The sequence below is a fragment of the Camelus bactrianus genome, chromosome 21, assembly GCF_048773025.1.
Source record: "Camelus bactrianus isolate YW-2024 breed Bactrian camel chromosome 21, ASM4877302v1, whole genome shotgun sequence".
NCBI lineage: Eukaryota > Metazoa > Chordata > Mammalia > Artiodactyla > Camelidae > Camelus > Camelus bactrianus.
The window spans coordinates 18922168-18938743 of NC_133559.1; the positions used below are offsets into that span (position 1 = coordinate 18922168).

At 39.2% G+C, this 16576-nt stretch overlaps 1 protein-coding gene across 2 annotated transcripts in view; it reads left to right on the plus strand.

The window, feature by feature from the left end:
• Positions 1 to 15338, plus strand: part of PRRX1 (paired related homeobox 1) — a 70735-nt gene extending 55397 nt beyond the window's left edge. Inside the window, exons 3-5 of one of the 2 annotated variants that reach the window (XM_010953856.3) lie at positions 2271 to 2452; positions 6264 to 6335; positions 12071 to 12309. In XM_010953856.3, the coding sequence (XP_010952158.1) occupies positions 2271 to 2452; positions 6264 to 6318 (237 nt within the window). In that variant the 3' untranslated portion in view covers positions 6319 to 6335; positions 12071 to 12309. Of the gene's footprint in view, positions 1 to 2270; positions 2453 to 6263; positions 6336 to 12070 lie in introns of both variants that reach the window. The other variant, XM_010953855.3, reaches the window with a different exon arrangement.
• The last annotated feature ends 1238 nt before the right edge of the window (positions 15339 to 16576 follow it).

Consider the following 16576-nt stretch of genomic DNA (forward strand, 5'->3'; position numbering starts at 1 on the left):
CGCTCAAACATTTATCGAGCATCTGTTATTCTCCTGGAGCTGTTTTTGCTTTGCTGGGGATGAGTAAGACACTGGCCCTCTTCTGAAGGGCAAAGAAGACAGATGGGCACATCCTACTGTTAATATAGAGTAAAATGATTCCTACACTAAGGGAATGTTCGAGAATTAGTGACAGCCCAGAAGAAGGCATGATAAATTCTGTCCAGGGAAAAAGGGGAGAATACGTACGCATTAAGCAGCCATTCAGTGAAACTCTCACAACAACCCTATAAGCAGGTATTATTATCTTCATTTGACTGGGAGACAAAGGATCAGAGAAATTAAATAACTACCCAAGGGCAAATGCTTAAAACCGTGGAGCCAGTATTTTTATCCAACTCTGTTAAAGTCATGTTCTTTCCACTCCAACATTTCACAAAGAAGGTGATGTTAAAGTTAAACCTTGAGAAAACATGTCTTTGACACCTGGACAGAGTGGGAGACTATCACAGGCAGGGAGACCACTCGGCGTGAATATACATAGGGGGAACATAACTGAATACATTTTGGGAGTCTTGGGCCTAGGGTAGGATTTGGAATAATAAAGGGCCAGTGCATGAAGTCCAAGAGACACAGGATGTGGCTGGATTGGTGGACAATGAGCTAATTCTTGAACAGTCTGTGTTCTATGGTAAGACGTTTTGATTTAATTCTGTGAGTGATGGAGAGTCAGTGATGATGTAAAGCGAAGCACTAATACAATTATATTTGCATTTAAAATGATAACCTTAATAGCAATGTGGAAGACACGTTAGAGACAAAAGAGCTGAGAGTCTGTGAAGCCAGGCAAGGTTCTGCCTCTACTGATTTCCACCCTGGCCTGCCTTCCACATACTTTCCATGGTTATCTTATGTGAATGTTGCCCTCTAGAGCTGTGAAGTTGTCCCATTCCACACCATAGGGTTTCTTTCCCCCACACCTTGCCATGCTTTCCCATAGTTGCACCTAATTCCTGTTTTGCCATTTTTCAAATGTATATGTCTGTCCTCTTTTAATAGATGGTGAGCTGCTTACAAACCGAGAATGTCTCATTTCTCCCTTCCTAGTATTTAAGCCAGGGTCCGGAACACAGCAGGCACTCCATAAAGATTTCTTGAATGAGTAAATGAATGAATAAAATTCCACAGCAGTCTGGATGAGTTGTATGATCATGAGTCAGATGTCCTTGAGCTCAGAAACAGCCATTTATTATTTGTGTGAACGTCAACAGATTACTTAATCTCACTGAAACTGTTTCCTCAACTTTGAAATAGAAACATTAAAATCTAACTGTAGAATTGTCTTGAGAACTAGCAACAAAGTATGGAATGTGCTCATATAAGTTCCTAGCCCTAACAGCACTTAATAAATGGTAGGTTTATCATGAGCTGTAGCCAGTGATGTCAGCACCACCTATCTCCTTGGAACCCTAAAATTAAACATACTCCAGTCAACTTCCAGTCTTCAGTATCTGCATTTCCGTTTCACAAATTTCTTTCTAGAACTTCAGGAGACATGCCAGTAGTGCTGGAACACTAATAACCAATGACTGACAGAAGCCAGCATACAAATCCATAGCGCTCTCCCCCTCGGGTGGGAGGTGTGTGTCCTGCATTCGTCCTTTGAGTCCCTGCAGGACTGGGCTACCAGGGAGCTGGCTGAGCAGCACACAAGTTAGAGGCTGCTCTTCCGTTGCTACTTCCTCACTCTCCTACTGGTGTTCCTTGCACTTCCCAAATAAACTATTTGCTTCTTAAATCCTTATCACAGGGTCTACTTTGGGGAAGATGGAGAATTTTCCTTAAATATCTAATAAGTATTTTGAAAACAGATGAAGTTTTGGCATTTTGAAGAATTTCGAAAAAAAATTAATGTCATTGTATCTGTGGCAGAAACCTAGTGAGATTTTTCTTCTTCTTCTTCTTCTTTAAATTACAATTCCAGCAGGGATTATAATCCATATTTTGCTACCACGTGAGTTAGCCATGGAGCTCATCTCCGGTGGCTTGATGTGGGGAAGTACCTCATGATCTTGTCATAACAGTCTTTGTCCTTAACAGGTCTCTCACACGGCCCACTAGGAAAAGATTACGGCATATATCTACGGTTCTAGAAAGAATTCCATACTTAGCCTATATTTCCCTCGGGAAGGCATGATATAGGAAAATCAACCAGGACTTGATTCATGAAACCTCTTCTTTGTTTCTCCTCTCGCTCCTGATGCCCTTCTCTCCTCCCGACGATCTTCCAGGTGTGGTTTCAGAACCGAAGAGCCAAATTCCGCAGGAATGAGAGAGCCATGCTGGCCAATAAAAACGCTTCCCTCCTCAAATCGTACTCAGGAGACGTGACTGCTGTGGAGCAGCCCATCGTACCTCGTCCTGCTCCAAGACCCACCGACTATCTCTCCTGGGGCACGGCCTCTCCGTACAGGTGAATGACTGGCCCACTCTCCCTTGCTCCACTTCCGCACGTTTCTCCGCGGTCGGTCATGTTCAAAGCTGCTTGTGCAGCTGGCTGACATTTCTCACTGGGTTACCCTCTTCAGAGACATTCAACTTGCTGACATCCCCAGATTTTCACAGGAGATTGCTAGTTGCCCCAGGAGCAGGGTGTGGGGCAGAAGAGAGAGGGACAGGCCATCAGCCATCTCCTCTTGGACTCAGGAACTCTTGCAAAGGTTTCAAAGATGGGGAAGAATCTAAAAGGAAAGATCATTAAGCTCTGCCCAGAGTCCCTCTTGCAATCATTCTGGAGCAAAATTTTACCCCATTTCTAAATTTAAGATAGATTTGTTTTTATTATACTTAAGTAGGAATCTAACACACAAGGTTCTAAGTGTATGACCAAAGGCAAACTTCACAGTAAAACTGATTTTGAATGAAAAGGAAAGAAGGAAGGAAGGAAAAAAAGGAGAGAGACAGAGAGAGATTGAGAAGAAAAAAAAAAAAATCCAAGGTCACTCAGATCCTGTTCCTGGCCACAATTCTTTGTTAGTAGGTGGGGATGTCTTATGATCCAAGATGCTTCCTATTCTGTTGCTAATTCTTACCTACTTATCTGAAGTTTTTTGGGAGTTAGTTTGTGTGTGTTTTTTAAAAAGTATATATAAAAACAAAGTATAATTTACACTAAATTTTTATATTTAAAAGGTGAAAAATACTAAAAAAGCAAATAGAAGACTATTTCAAAAAAAAAAAAAAAGCACTTGGAAAGGCTTTTAACCTCCATTTATTATGCTGTTGAGAACACATAGATTAATGCCAGAGGGAAGCTGAGACACACGTGCCTAGGGCAATGTCATCAGCCTTAAGTGTCATTCTTTAAACCTCAGCCTGAGTACTCTTAGAAACCAGATCCAGGTTCAACTCTCTGGCTCACTGCAGTGGAAGGCGAAGTATTCACAAATTCATTTATTATGCTTCTGTTTACCTTTTTATTGTTAAGGTTAATTAAGGGTTTAAAGAGAGGTTTTAAACTGATTATAGGAGATTATCTCTCAGCTGGGGATGAACTCCTGCTATGAAACACAACATTTGTGAAATGCAAATACTTTCCAAAAGTTGATTGCTCTAATCAAAGCCAAGAAACCTCACCTAAATATTCTTTCTGTTTCAAATAAGTTCCTTGAAAGAAACACCATAAATGCATTTGGAAACTTTTTTTTTTTAATCCCCTATTGTAAAATTTGCCTGAATTACTTTGGTCTTTGTACATGGAAACCCTATGCAAAGGAAATTGGAAATTTCTATTGCTCTCAGATAGAATATGCCTTGCTGATTTCAAAAAGATTAGTCAATCTGTATGTCCTATTTGAAATTTAGACTCCTCTTCTATAGAATTTACTAAAAACACATTTTGAAGACCACTGTGAAATCACGTAATCTTTAAATTTTTAAATACATGGAAGATTGCTTTGTTTCTCTGATACATATGGATAGTTCACAGACTCATTGAATGGCTTGGGAAATGGATGTGCTTCGGAGCTTGATGTTTCAAGGCCTCTGATTTGAATTTGGTCACAATCAGCAAGTTTTGCTTACTTTTCTTCCTGGGCCCTAGTGAGGAGCTTTCCGTACCAGCGCTAATAACCCAGATAGCTGTCATGTGGTTCTTAACGATGAGAGGCGGAGGGCAACACACTGCATGAGCAGGGACGAAATCCTTCCTGAATCAGTACTGGCTAGATTCCCTGGACCTCAGCGCAAGTTCAAGCCCCAGTGCCTGCATCATTTATCCTTTGTATATGGGCATCTACCTGAAACGATTAACATACAATTTATGTGTGCTTTTTGGGGAAGTGTTCTATTTTAATTTGAAAGATTATGTAGAAATACTAGATACATTTTTCAAAAACATTCATAATTCCACCATCTTGAGATAATTAGTTTGTTTATTTTTGCAATTAGAGTTCAGTATTTTTTATAGTACAGATTTAGTGTATATACTATTTTGTATTCTGCTCTTTTCACTTAAAATCATATAACCTAGTACTTCTTACTCATTTTATGGTATATTTTTATATCATTTCTCTCTTAGACACAGAGTTTGTAAAAAATAATTAATTAAAAGTTCATAGAATCTGATTGTTCATATTCTGTATGAAGAATAAATTAATCTCCAGCTTTAAGTAGAAAAATGGTGGTTTAAGCAGTAATTTAATCAATAATAATGTTTTTGACCCAATGTTGACTGAAGTGTTTATATTTTGATTAATTTCTCAAAGTGGCAAAAAGCTATTCTGTTACTTGGAGAGTTTTCTGCTATGTTTAGAACCAAAATATGTTATCATTTCATATTTTGAAGCTCGGTAGGAAATACAAGTCTTGTTAAGGAACTATAAAAGAAAAACAAGTGGTGAAAAGCCGAGGAAACGGTAGACCTTTTGTGTTATGGAAAAGTAACTCGCTATTTCTGTTGGTACCATTATGTCAAGTTAGTTATCTCACATGTGACATTCATTAAAAGGCATTTCTCTTGGTTAATCCTTGGTTAATGCTCCTGTGTGGCAGCTCTGTCCTTGATCTGGTTCCAAAGAGACTGAACACTTGCCCAAGTTTAAGCCTTCAGTAAGCAGAATTAGAGCCAGAGCTCACGATCCCTGTCTCTGTCCAACATGTTAGGCCACATAACTATGTTTTCATTCAAATTAAACTTTACATGATATTGAAAATAGCGAAAAGTTTGTAAGACTGGGAAACTCCGTAAACATGCCTGTTTGATTCAGGGTCTGTCTCAGATCCGTGAAGCACGCCTGTGCCTGAGGTCCATGTTCTGGGGTGTGTGGGCTGCCCCCCGGGATGAGTGATGTGGCTTGGTCATGCAATCCATGTTCATTGAGCAGACAGTTTTGCCAGAGAGGACAGTTTACTGACTTCCACAGCTCTCCCCTAAAAGAAGAGAGGAGGAAACCAAGACTCAAAGCAAGAGTGTGCATATGGTCAGAATTACGGGATGGGAAACAGCCAACACATTTTTTTTCTGGGTGTCTTTTATATCCAGAGTGATGGCTGTATAATTTATCATCTAAACTGGGACACTTTTGAGAGTAAAAGGGGAGTGCTATTAATAATGACACTAGGACAACAGGCATAAACCAAGACTGTCCCTGGCAAACTGAGACATATGGTTCACTCTATTTATAGCATGTCCTGACCTCCATCATTCCCTTGAGCATGTTAGAGGTGATGATGTCAGGCAGGCGACTGAGTCACCAGAAGGAGCAAAGCATCCTCTAACATGGACACTACTGTCCTGGCAGGTGTCTTTTTTATCTACCCGTAGCCAGCTGAAGGAAGCTTGTCTTTGGCACCCATGCTCACTGCTTAGCTCAGAATTGTTCCTGTAGGTAAATGAAAGCGCACAAAAGCACCAGAGTTACTAAGATTCATTACCTTGTAGTGCTTTTCCTCTTGGGTAGCAGTGATTAACCAAGTTCTGGACTTTTGACTGTTGTTTTAGATGAAGTAGTCAAGAAATCTTTCCACAGAGACATCCTTTCCTATGAAAGATAAAGAATGACGAGGCTCTGCAGTACTGGTCTGGAGTGCCATTTCCAGAGGGAGGGCTGGGCTTCAAAGAAAACTAATGACAAAAGAAAGAGAGGCCAGCGATCCTTATTCACAATCTCCCTCCCCCAACCTTCTCCTCCTTCTCCTCCCCTCATTTGATCGTGGTCACGGTGCTGCCTGACATCTGCTGAACGCATTTGGCTCATTTCTCCCTTTCACACTTTCAAAAATAGATCCTCGTCCCTCCCAAGATGTTGTTTACACGAGGGGCTTCATAACGGATTCTAACGGAAGACACTGAAAAGGTAACTTGTCAGAGGGGGAAGAGGGTGGCTGCTGGGGGTAGGGTTTAAGTGGGAATTAAGTGTGTTCAAGAAAGTAGAAATGAAAGTAGTGAGGTCCTCAAGTGGGGAATACTATTGGAAACCAGAGCTACAAGAAAATATGTCCTTAAAGTTAAGGGTAGTCTGATAGCCTAAAGCAGGGCTCTTCAAAGATTACCGGGCATATGAATCACCAGGATTCTGTTACAACACAGACTCAGATTCAGTAAGTCTGGGGCAGGACCTGGGATCTGCGCCTCTAACATGCTCCCATGTGATGCCCATGCTGTTGACACTTGGCACATACTTTGAATCGTGAGGCTTTAGATGACTGTAGGATATGCGACAGAGGTCAGAAGAACGATGTTCTTGTCCTGGCTCTTGTTGCTCCCCAGGCCAGTTGGGTCATCAGTCTCTTATGTAGGTTTGTATCTAAGATTGAACTAGTGATAGTTTCCCTATTTGATATCTCACCAGGGGTATTTGGAACCAATGGTTAAGCAATGTGCAATTCAAAAAAGAAATACAAAAATCATTAAGACAACAGAAAGATGCAAGGCTTCATACATAAAACATCTCTAGGAAGAAAAGTTCAGGATGGCAGAGGGATCACTGAACGTGCAGTGCAAACTGAAGGCTCTCTGATGAAATATGGTCCAAATGTGTCCACTTTCAGAGCTACATATACCTTTAAAAAATCAACTTCTGAATCTTAAAAATAGAAGTTGAAAATAATTATTTAAATCACAAAAGATCACTTCTAAAAGGATTTATCAGGTCTTTGTTTAAAAGTAAATTTCGCTAGGAAAACTCATATTGAATTTTCTTACATGAAGCAAGCACACCTAAAGTGTTCTTGCACTGACAAAAGAACAAACCAAAGATGATCGCCAACCTCTACACATCACGGACAGGGTCATGAAAACCTCAAGCTCTGCAGTCTTGGAAAAATACCGAGCTGGGAAGCCCTGGGGTCTCAGGAAGACACAGACTTCTTGGGCTGACAGATCTGTCTTTGGGGTGAAATTTTCAACAGCTTGTCATCATTTGTCCAAAAGGGCCAAATAGAAAACAAAGTTAGAGTTGAAAACTGAGTCAGGTATTATTTTCCCCCTAGCTCTCCTCAATTATCTTGTGATTTGTGGGATTTGCACTCTGGGTGATTAGAAAGCCGAGGGGGAGATGTTCATGCGTTTCTTGGCTTTAGAACCACCCCATGTATAGTATTTTCCATACTTCCTTGGTGTTTGGCAGTCATTTTAACACATTCTTCCTCACGACATCCTTTCGAGGTAGGTTGAAATTATCAAAAATGATTTGTCCCCAGTGAAAACAGAACTCTAACCCTGCCAGTGGTTAGCATTCTGCTGTGTATGTCTGAACTCCATCTGTTAGGGATCTCCAAATAAGGAGATGGAAAAATTTCAAGCTTACTTAAATGTGTCAGCTCTGTGCAAGTCCCAGAGCAGATCTGCTGAATCAACAGATGGGATACAAGCATTTCTTTTTTATCTCTAATTCCTTAATGCCCTTTATTTAGCAATGCAGTTTCTTGGTCATGGACACAAAGAACTTTACATTCTTAAAAGTGAAATAGAAATGTTGCTGTGGCCAAACCCTGTAAGCCCAGTCGCTGTGCTCATCTCACGTCTGCCTCCTGTTAGAGGGATGGGTGGTTCTAACTCAGAAGGCAAGACCAATGGGCGGGGTCTCTGGGTGTTGGTAAGCAGGCTCTTGGTGTTTTCATGTGCTACTCTGTACAACTTACTTAGTTTCAACTTCACCCTTTTATCCCAGGAAGCTTAATCCTGTTTGGGAAGAGTGGTCATTTTACATGGTTTGAATGGCCCTATAAAAGTGGTTGAAAACAGCTTACTAACCTCATTGGTTTCTGTCTTGTGTGAAAAAAATCTCAGGATTCTCTTTCTTTTCCTAACAGAGAGCCATAACAGCTTTGATGACATGGAAAACAGGTGGTCATGAACAATCTTTCAAACTGGCAGCCACTCAAGTCTCTCTTGCATCTGTTGTCACTTTTGGAAGTGGGTCCTCTCCACTTTACTTCTCATGCCTTTTTAAAGCATGACTAAGCTGCTCTTAGATTAATTCTGTCTTTTCTGATGCATAACATGTCTCTCTTGTCACTGGTATGTCAGAGGACTGGTCCCTACTTGCCTAAGAGGCACTTTTAGTTGAGAAACTAAACTCATGTCAAACTACAGGAGGGAAAGCAGACTTGTTTTGTTTAGTATGTGCACAAAGTAGCACTGTAATCTCTACCTACAGAGTTATGTACTCTACATGTGTGTTTTGAGGCTGTGAATTAAGGCCGTCTCTGTGCTTTTATCCTATTTCTTGTGGCTCTGCAATGCTGAAATAAGTCAGACCAATTTTTGAAAGTTTATAACTTTTCCAAACATTTACTGAGTGAAAACATGATCACTTATCAAGTGTCTAGGGAACTGCAAAACTCACTCTTTAACATCAACTGCTTTTTTTATTCTCACACCCCTCTAACTTGAGAGCTACCTGTAAGGCATTGTCATGGTCTCACTAACACAGTGGTGTCTTTCTAACAGCACCACAGTACAATTAGACAAGGATGCTGTTCTCAACTCTGCAAACACAGGCTGCCGTTTAAGGAAAAATGTCTCTGTGAAAATCCAATCTTCTGTATAAAATAGAGCTCTAATTTTATTAATTTGGTTTTGCTATGGGAAATGGATCAATATTCATCTCATTTGGGATGTTAACATTTGGCCTTCTTAGAGAATCTCAGTATTTCCAAGAAATGTGTTGCCATCCTGAGTCTTCAGACTAGAAAACCAGATGATACTAGTAAACTATGAAGTAACTACAGCAAAAAATGGTTATATAATAACCATGGAATCACAACTATAGTAGACATTTCTAGAAAACAGTTAACAGTACCTTCAGTAAACTAAAATAATTCCCCAAGGTTCTAATTCCCTTTGTCTGCTAAGGAAAATGGACCACACTTTGATCATCCAAAAAAAAAAAAAGAGAGAGAAAGAGAGAATCTCTATTAAACAGGACTTGGCTTGTCCAGAATCTCAAAGGATGGAAAACATAACGCTCAAAAAATTGGGCCAAATACTTAAAAGCACAATACTCCATGACAATCTATAGTTTGCCATCAGAGAATTTTTTTTCTTTTCACTCTCTCATGAAGTTTTAGCCTCCTATTTTCAGAAGCTATTCAACTTTATTCTCAGTACTTAACTAATGATACAGATAATTCAAATTTCCAGCTTCTGTTCTATGCATTTAAAATGGTACCATTTTAGGGCTTAATTCCTTAGGGCTTAATTTTCTCACAGAAACCTTGCTGAGAAAGGCTGGTTTGGTTGATTTCATGATCTGTAACTTAGGTACATTTCCCAAATCCAGTTGTCTCTTTTCTTAGCTACTTAGAACTTTGCTTTCTTTGAAATCTTAGATTTCAGTATATCCTAGCAATTTATTGAGTATGAGATTTATGGATTTCCATGTATTTCTAGTAGCATCTTGAACAGAAGCATGTAATTCATATACAACATAAATGATAATACATCCATGGTTTTTGAAAATAAGTGAGACTTCTTGATATATTGTTAAAAAAAAAAACTTGTCCTGTTTTAACAGGCTATTCTGATTATTTATCTCACTCCTAATTGAAACTCACCTGAACTGGGGATTCTTTTTCTGCTTTTGTCTTTTGATAGACAGTGGTAGAAGTAATAGTGTATTCGGTAAATCTAAACTGCATCAATATTTGTTCTTTTTTTAATTGTTAAAAGCTGTGATGGATTCAGAATATGCAATCATCAACCGCTGCTTTTGTCATGTCTCTTCTGATTCTACTCATTCTATTAAGATAGAAGAATTAATGGGAAGAACTGGTTCCTTAAAATAAAAGCATATTGGTAAAATATTTTTGTAAATCATTACTCACAGCAGGATGACAGAGATCTTTGATATTGAAAAGCCATCGGTTTAATCATACTAAATCTAGATATTTCTCAGTTTGTTATCTATTCATTAAATACTTTATTGGACGCTGAATATGGGCTAGATATGGTGTTAGCACTTCCTGGGGACACAGCGGTGAACAAGGCAGATATGGTATCTATGGAGTTTATAGCCGAGGAATTAAAATAAGAGCTAAAAGGAAAAGTACAGGGTGCTATAGGTGAACCTAACTTTGTGCAGACGATTAAGATCACGTATCCAGAAATGAGTAAGGGCGTAAGCGTGAAGCACACAAAAATGAAACAGAAAAGAGTATAGGATCCTTTTAGAACACTCTGAGTCTTTTTCCTTCCATAACACACACACTCACAAATATACTGGTGTTGTACGGATTTTAAATTAAGGATTTGTATTTCTGGAAAGACCTAGTGATGTGGGACTAATTACATTTCTTTAACCCAATTTTCCTGGGTTAATTGCTAGTAATTGAGCTGAAATAGGCTATTGTGAGTCTTGACTGTAAATCTTGACTAGGTGGTGTCCCAAATAAGTATTAATGATTTAGTCTCTCTATTTGTAGAGTAGCTTTAGTTTTTTTCTTTTTCTGGTCTGTCACTTGATCCCCAGAACCACAAACTCCTGTGTGGCTGACAAAATTGCACAGGAATGCAGGCACCAGAAGAGTTCATGTCTTTCCATTTATAAGTCTATCTCATTCCAGCCCTCAGTTGAAAGGTATTTTGCTAATCTTAGAAATGACTAGAAACATTTTCATTTAGATTAAAATGAGTTCCCTTTTAGCTGTTTAGTATAAAGTAATGGATAATTTGCATCCAAGTATAGGAAACCATTACTTTTCCTTTAAAAGAAATGCATGGATGCAATTAACAGAAAACCACCAATTACAATTTCTCCCCAGTGGTAGTCCCAGGTCTTAATTACAATTTCTGACAATGAAAAACAAGTCTGGGTTTTTCTCAACAATAAGAATGGTCGGAAACACGGAAACTGGAGCCTTCTCTAGTTTATCTAGGAGATTTAAACATTTCCAAAATAACTGACCCAAAAGACAGTGTGAGCTACTCAAGTTCATTTGAAGAAAAGCTATAAAATCAAGGCCAATCAGGATGGAAACTCTTGGTTTGGCAATGCTTGCTACTATCAACCAGTGGATCAAGAAAGGTAGAAAAGTCATCTTACGCTGTTTAACTGGTTCTCCAAGTACACTATTTAATATGGTATTTATTGACTATCTAAAATGTGTTAGAATTAAAGTCAGCTACCTAGAGAGAGGAAGGCAAAATGCCCTTTAGTTTCTTTTCAGATACCCTCTTCTCCTCTTTGCTCCCACAAGCTGGTGACGTAGGCAGGATGAGATTAAATACTGTTTTAATTGATCAGCTGATGAAACACCTGCTATCCACCATAAGCAACTTTCTTCTCTCACCCCCGAAATAAATCATTACTCACTATATCCGACACAGAAAGTACTTCTTCCCTGGCCTTGTTCCACTCTCCACTGCTTTTCCCTGCCCTTCAAAACACTGCCACCCTTTTCCAAGTGCCGTAGACTAATGGAAATCTGGGGCTGTAAGGGACCTCAGAGGTCATTTAGTCCAACCCACCTGCCCCGACCTGCCCCCACCTGCCCCCATCCTGAGAGTTGCAGCCATCTGGGGCACAGACTTGCAGCTTTGTGAAACTAATGCCTTTTATTCTCCCTGCTCTCTCCTTTGTCCCTACAGCGCCATGGCTACTTATTCTGCCACATGTGCCAACAATAGCCCTGCACAGGGCATCAACATGGCCAACAGCATTGCCAACCTGAGACTGAAGGCCAAGGAATATAGTTTACAGAGGAACCAGGTGCCAACAGTCAACTGAGGAAAAAAATAATTAAACAGGCCTAAGAAGAAAGCAAAAACCATAAGACACCTATCCTGCTCTGTCATTTCTTCATCTGCTGGAAAAATAAAAATAAAAACAAACAAACAAAAAACAGAACTAAACTATTGGGACCATGGCAGAGAAAAGCAGGAGAGGAGCAAAATGAAAATTAGTTAACAAATGTTCCTCCTCCCTCTGGGATACCACCACCACTTGTTTCTGTGTGTGTTAATTTTGTTTTTCTTCCTATTCATATGCTTTGCTTAATATACTCTGAGCTTCTTCAGTTAAGTTCGGCCCACCCACCCCCATGATTACATGGGTTTTAAAAGAATCCACAGCAGCCAAAGAAACCAGAATAATTGCCTATATTCTCCTCATTGACCTGTCTGAACTTCAGTGCCTTACCTTAGCCTTCTTCCCAGCTCTCTGTATAGAAGCTCTAGGAACTTCTGAAAAGCCAAAGTCTTTCTGAAAAATCTGTGCCAGACATAATTCCCTTTCTCATTGCCTCCATCTCTGTTGGTCATGGTAAGGTTTTCCCATCAGCTACTGGGAAACAATTGTGTACAACATCTGGTGGCTGGCCTGTCTGATCCAGTGTCATTGTCTGTGTCTGGCTAATTCTAAGCTCTAAGCTCTAGATCTAAGCTCTAGATTTAAGCTGTAAGCTATAGAGGATAATATCACCATCACCACCAACCCTTCCCCCCTATCCAAACAATTAGCCATCTTAAGTTAAAGATATTTGTTGTTTCTGGATTTACTGTCACGGGCTATTTGATAGAAGAAATATTTTTCACTTGAGAGAGGAAGAGACATTTTTCTAGGAAAACAAAGACTGAATCGTGAAAGGCATGGCCTACATCTCTTTGGTGCCTTAAGGATAGTCAGATGCACACTTATATATATACTGTATATATTTATATATTATATATAGATATAAAATATTTTTGCAAGCTTGAGTTTGCAGTTTTTCAAACACTACAAAGAGCAAATTTCACACCATCACCTGTGTCCTTGTCTCTACAGTGATGAGACTTTTTATTAGGGATCCTGTTTCCTTTCTTTCTCTACACAGAGCAATTGATAGGGCAACTGTTTGAGAACAGGTCCAATTTTCACATTAGGGCTTTAAATAAATTAGAAACTATTTGAGGCTATGAAAATGTCCTTAAGCCTGAAGCCCACGCTCTGGTGGAATGCGGATGCATCCTGATCTGTCACGGGAACTACACTTAGAAGAGGGAAAGCCATTTAGTCACCCACCCTTTTCCCACTCAACAGGAATCTGCAAGACACATGTTTAAGTGGAATTCTTAAAAGTCTGCCTAAATTCTAAACCTTTAAAAGCCAACTGTGGGCTGTTTTTGTTTCCTAATATTTTGAAATAAAGTTTAGTATCTAGGGCTGGGAGCCAGGACTGACCTTTTCTTTGTTTCTTTCTCTTTGTTTCTGGCCATGCTTTTGTAACTTGTCAGGTAGACTTGACCAAAACACATTACCATGCTGTGCCTTGGTTTACCTTTTTGTAAAATGGGTTTAAACAATATACCTACCTCACAGGGGTGTTGTGAGGCTCTAATCATTTGCTACTTTGTCCTTTCCTGTATTCTCTGTATGTCCAGCACTTTGTAGCCATGGGAGGAAAGGGACTATAAAAGTATACAATGTTAATAGAAGGATACGGTACCCAGAAGCCTTGTTGTCTAGCAAGGAAATGCTACCTTGCTGTAAAAACTTACATTTGGAAATGAGAAATAGGTTTATATTTTCAGACCTCTCAAAAAGCACATCATTTGATCAAAAATTAATTTAAGACATTTATTTGACTTTTATTTTCATCCTGACCAACTTGGGTTCTAATAATTTCTGTTATCAGTGATTGAAAAGCTTTAGATTGATTTTGGCCAAATATGGCAACTCTAAGTGACAGACAAGGATTTGGGATTTAAGATGCACTCTCAGTACACGTCTGTTATTTCCCCTGGCATATCAGATTGAGCTAATGGCGGTGTTTTTTCAGTCAAACAGCCACCAATCTGAAAATGTATTTCAAATGTTGATTTCGTACTTCTCTTAATAAGAAGGAAGACCATTGTATGCATTTTGCTTTCATCAACTGATTCCCTCATCTTTTAGTCAACTATTAGAACACTTCTTACTGAATGGCTTCTGTAGCCTGGCTGAACAACACACATCACTTGCTCCCTAAAGTTTTCTTCAACTAATTCTTTTGTCCCACTAGCTGATGCATATTATCAACTTTCAAAGGAAAGTGTATTATAACAGATTAAAACATTCTTTGTGAAAAGAGTGCAATCCAAGAAATTGCTGAGATTTTGGAATTCAGAGAGAACGGCTAAAAGAGGAATCTGAGTTATAGTTCAGGGGAGAGAAATCATACATGAAAGGATTTTGTCAAAAGCGAGGAATATTAGAAGAGGGAGTAAGAGTCATGTAAAACCAAACCATTTGAGAACTTCATCCTGATACTCATTTTCAGTGGTGAACAGAAAAGTCTGACTCCATAACCCCAATGCTCGGTGAAACTAGGCAGTTTTACTCAGTGCCTGGGCAAGTGCTGTCTGGGGATATCACAGAGCAACCAATGCTGTCAGCCACAGGAGCTTTTACTGCCAACCAATACCACATGCATCTATTATCTAAGCACCCGATGGAGAAGTGCGCACAGGGTACAAGCACTCAATTTTGTTCACTCGTTATTGATTCTTTAAAAAATAGGGGTTTGAGATGTGATTTGGAGGAACAGCCTTCTGGCTCCTAAGCCAGGTATCAATAGAGGGCCTCAGAGCCACAAAGGTCAGAGGCATGTCCTTGTTCATCACCATCATTATACCCAGATAACAGATGAATACTTACGAACTGTCTATCTGTGTCCCCAATCCCTCCCCAAACAAAATGCTGACTTGTAAGATACTTGGCAGGTTAAATCAAACCAGAAGAGGTGATCGGATAAAAAAGGGAATGACATGACATTTAGGATATAAAGATCTCATAAGAAATGTAATATGTAAATTATATCTTGCTTTATGATGTAAAATATACATTGTTTGCGCTAGAATAGAAATGATTCCTTTTCAATAAAAAGAAAGAAGGATACTACTGCGTTGTCTTTTGTTATATACACTGGAGGCTGCTGACTTTTCTCTCTTTGAACTTCAAAAGCAGGTCTGCTAAAATCTAAGGCTGCACTCAGAAAAAAGTGAAGATAGGAGGGATTTATGAACAAGAGAACCTTTATCAGAGTGTAATAATCGTTTCTATAAAGGAAAATCTATTGTTCCTCACAAACCAAAACTATGGTAGGAGAAAGAGAGGATTTTTTCTTTTTTAGTATAATAGGTAAGTATAGACAGGAACTTTTAGGAGAGTTTTGCTATTTTTTTACCCACATCTTTAGTATCCACAATAACAGCGATAGGACAAAACAGACTTCATATAAAGTATAACTTTTTCTTGTAGAAAAAAGAATTAACAAAGTAAAATTTAAGCACCTATTTTTATAGCATTGGGTATGTGGGGAGGGGAGGTAGAAAAACCTAATTGGGAGCCAAGGGTTCTTTTTCATACAAATTAAAATCTGATTTAAAAGTCAACTGTAGCATGAACAGATTTATGCAACAGTTCAAGTCAGTAAATTAATGTGTCAAGCAAACAGGAGTTCAAAGAGATAGCAAGAAAACACTGTGAGCTGGAGTGGGAGAAGTTTTCACTGAGGACCTGGAACTTGAGTTTCATCAGCAAGGATTTGGGCAGGAGAAGAGGAGGTGATGGCTTTCAAGTTGAGGGGTATGGTATGAAGAAGAAGGGATGAAGTCAGGGATACAGGAATGAGGAATTTGTATTTCAGGAGCACAGCAAGCTGGGCATAGAGGGAATGAGAGCTTATTTTGAAGTAGAGTGTAAGAAAACACTGAAGAAGTTGTGTCTTCATCTTGCAAGGTGTTATGTGTCAGACAAAGGAGTCTGGACTTTTCCTCAGGCCATAGAGGTCCACTGAAAGTTATCAGCAGGAGAAAAAAAAAAGGTGCCATGCAAAAAATACTACTTTAGCAGGATTACTGTTGTAAAAGAATGAAGATAAACTAGAACAGATAGAAGGAGAACAAAAAACAAAGGACGAATAGGAAACATCTTGCAAGGAGGAGAGAGTCAATAGGACTTCATGGCAGGAGAAAGAGAATGGAGTCAAAGATAACACTGATTTGAAACCTGGGGACTAGGAGAATGAATCACCAAAAAACTGATGAAACTTAACAAAAATGGGAGAGACCCAAGTACAGGAGAAGATGATTTCAGTTTTAGATGTGTTACACTGTTTGAAAACCAAAATTTAAGTG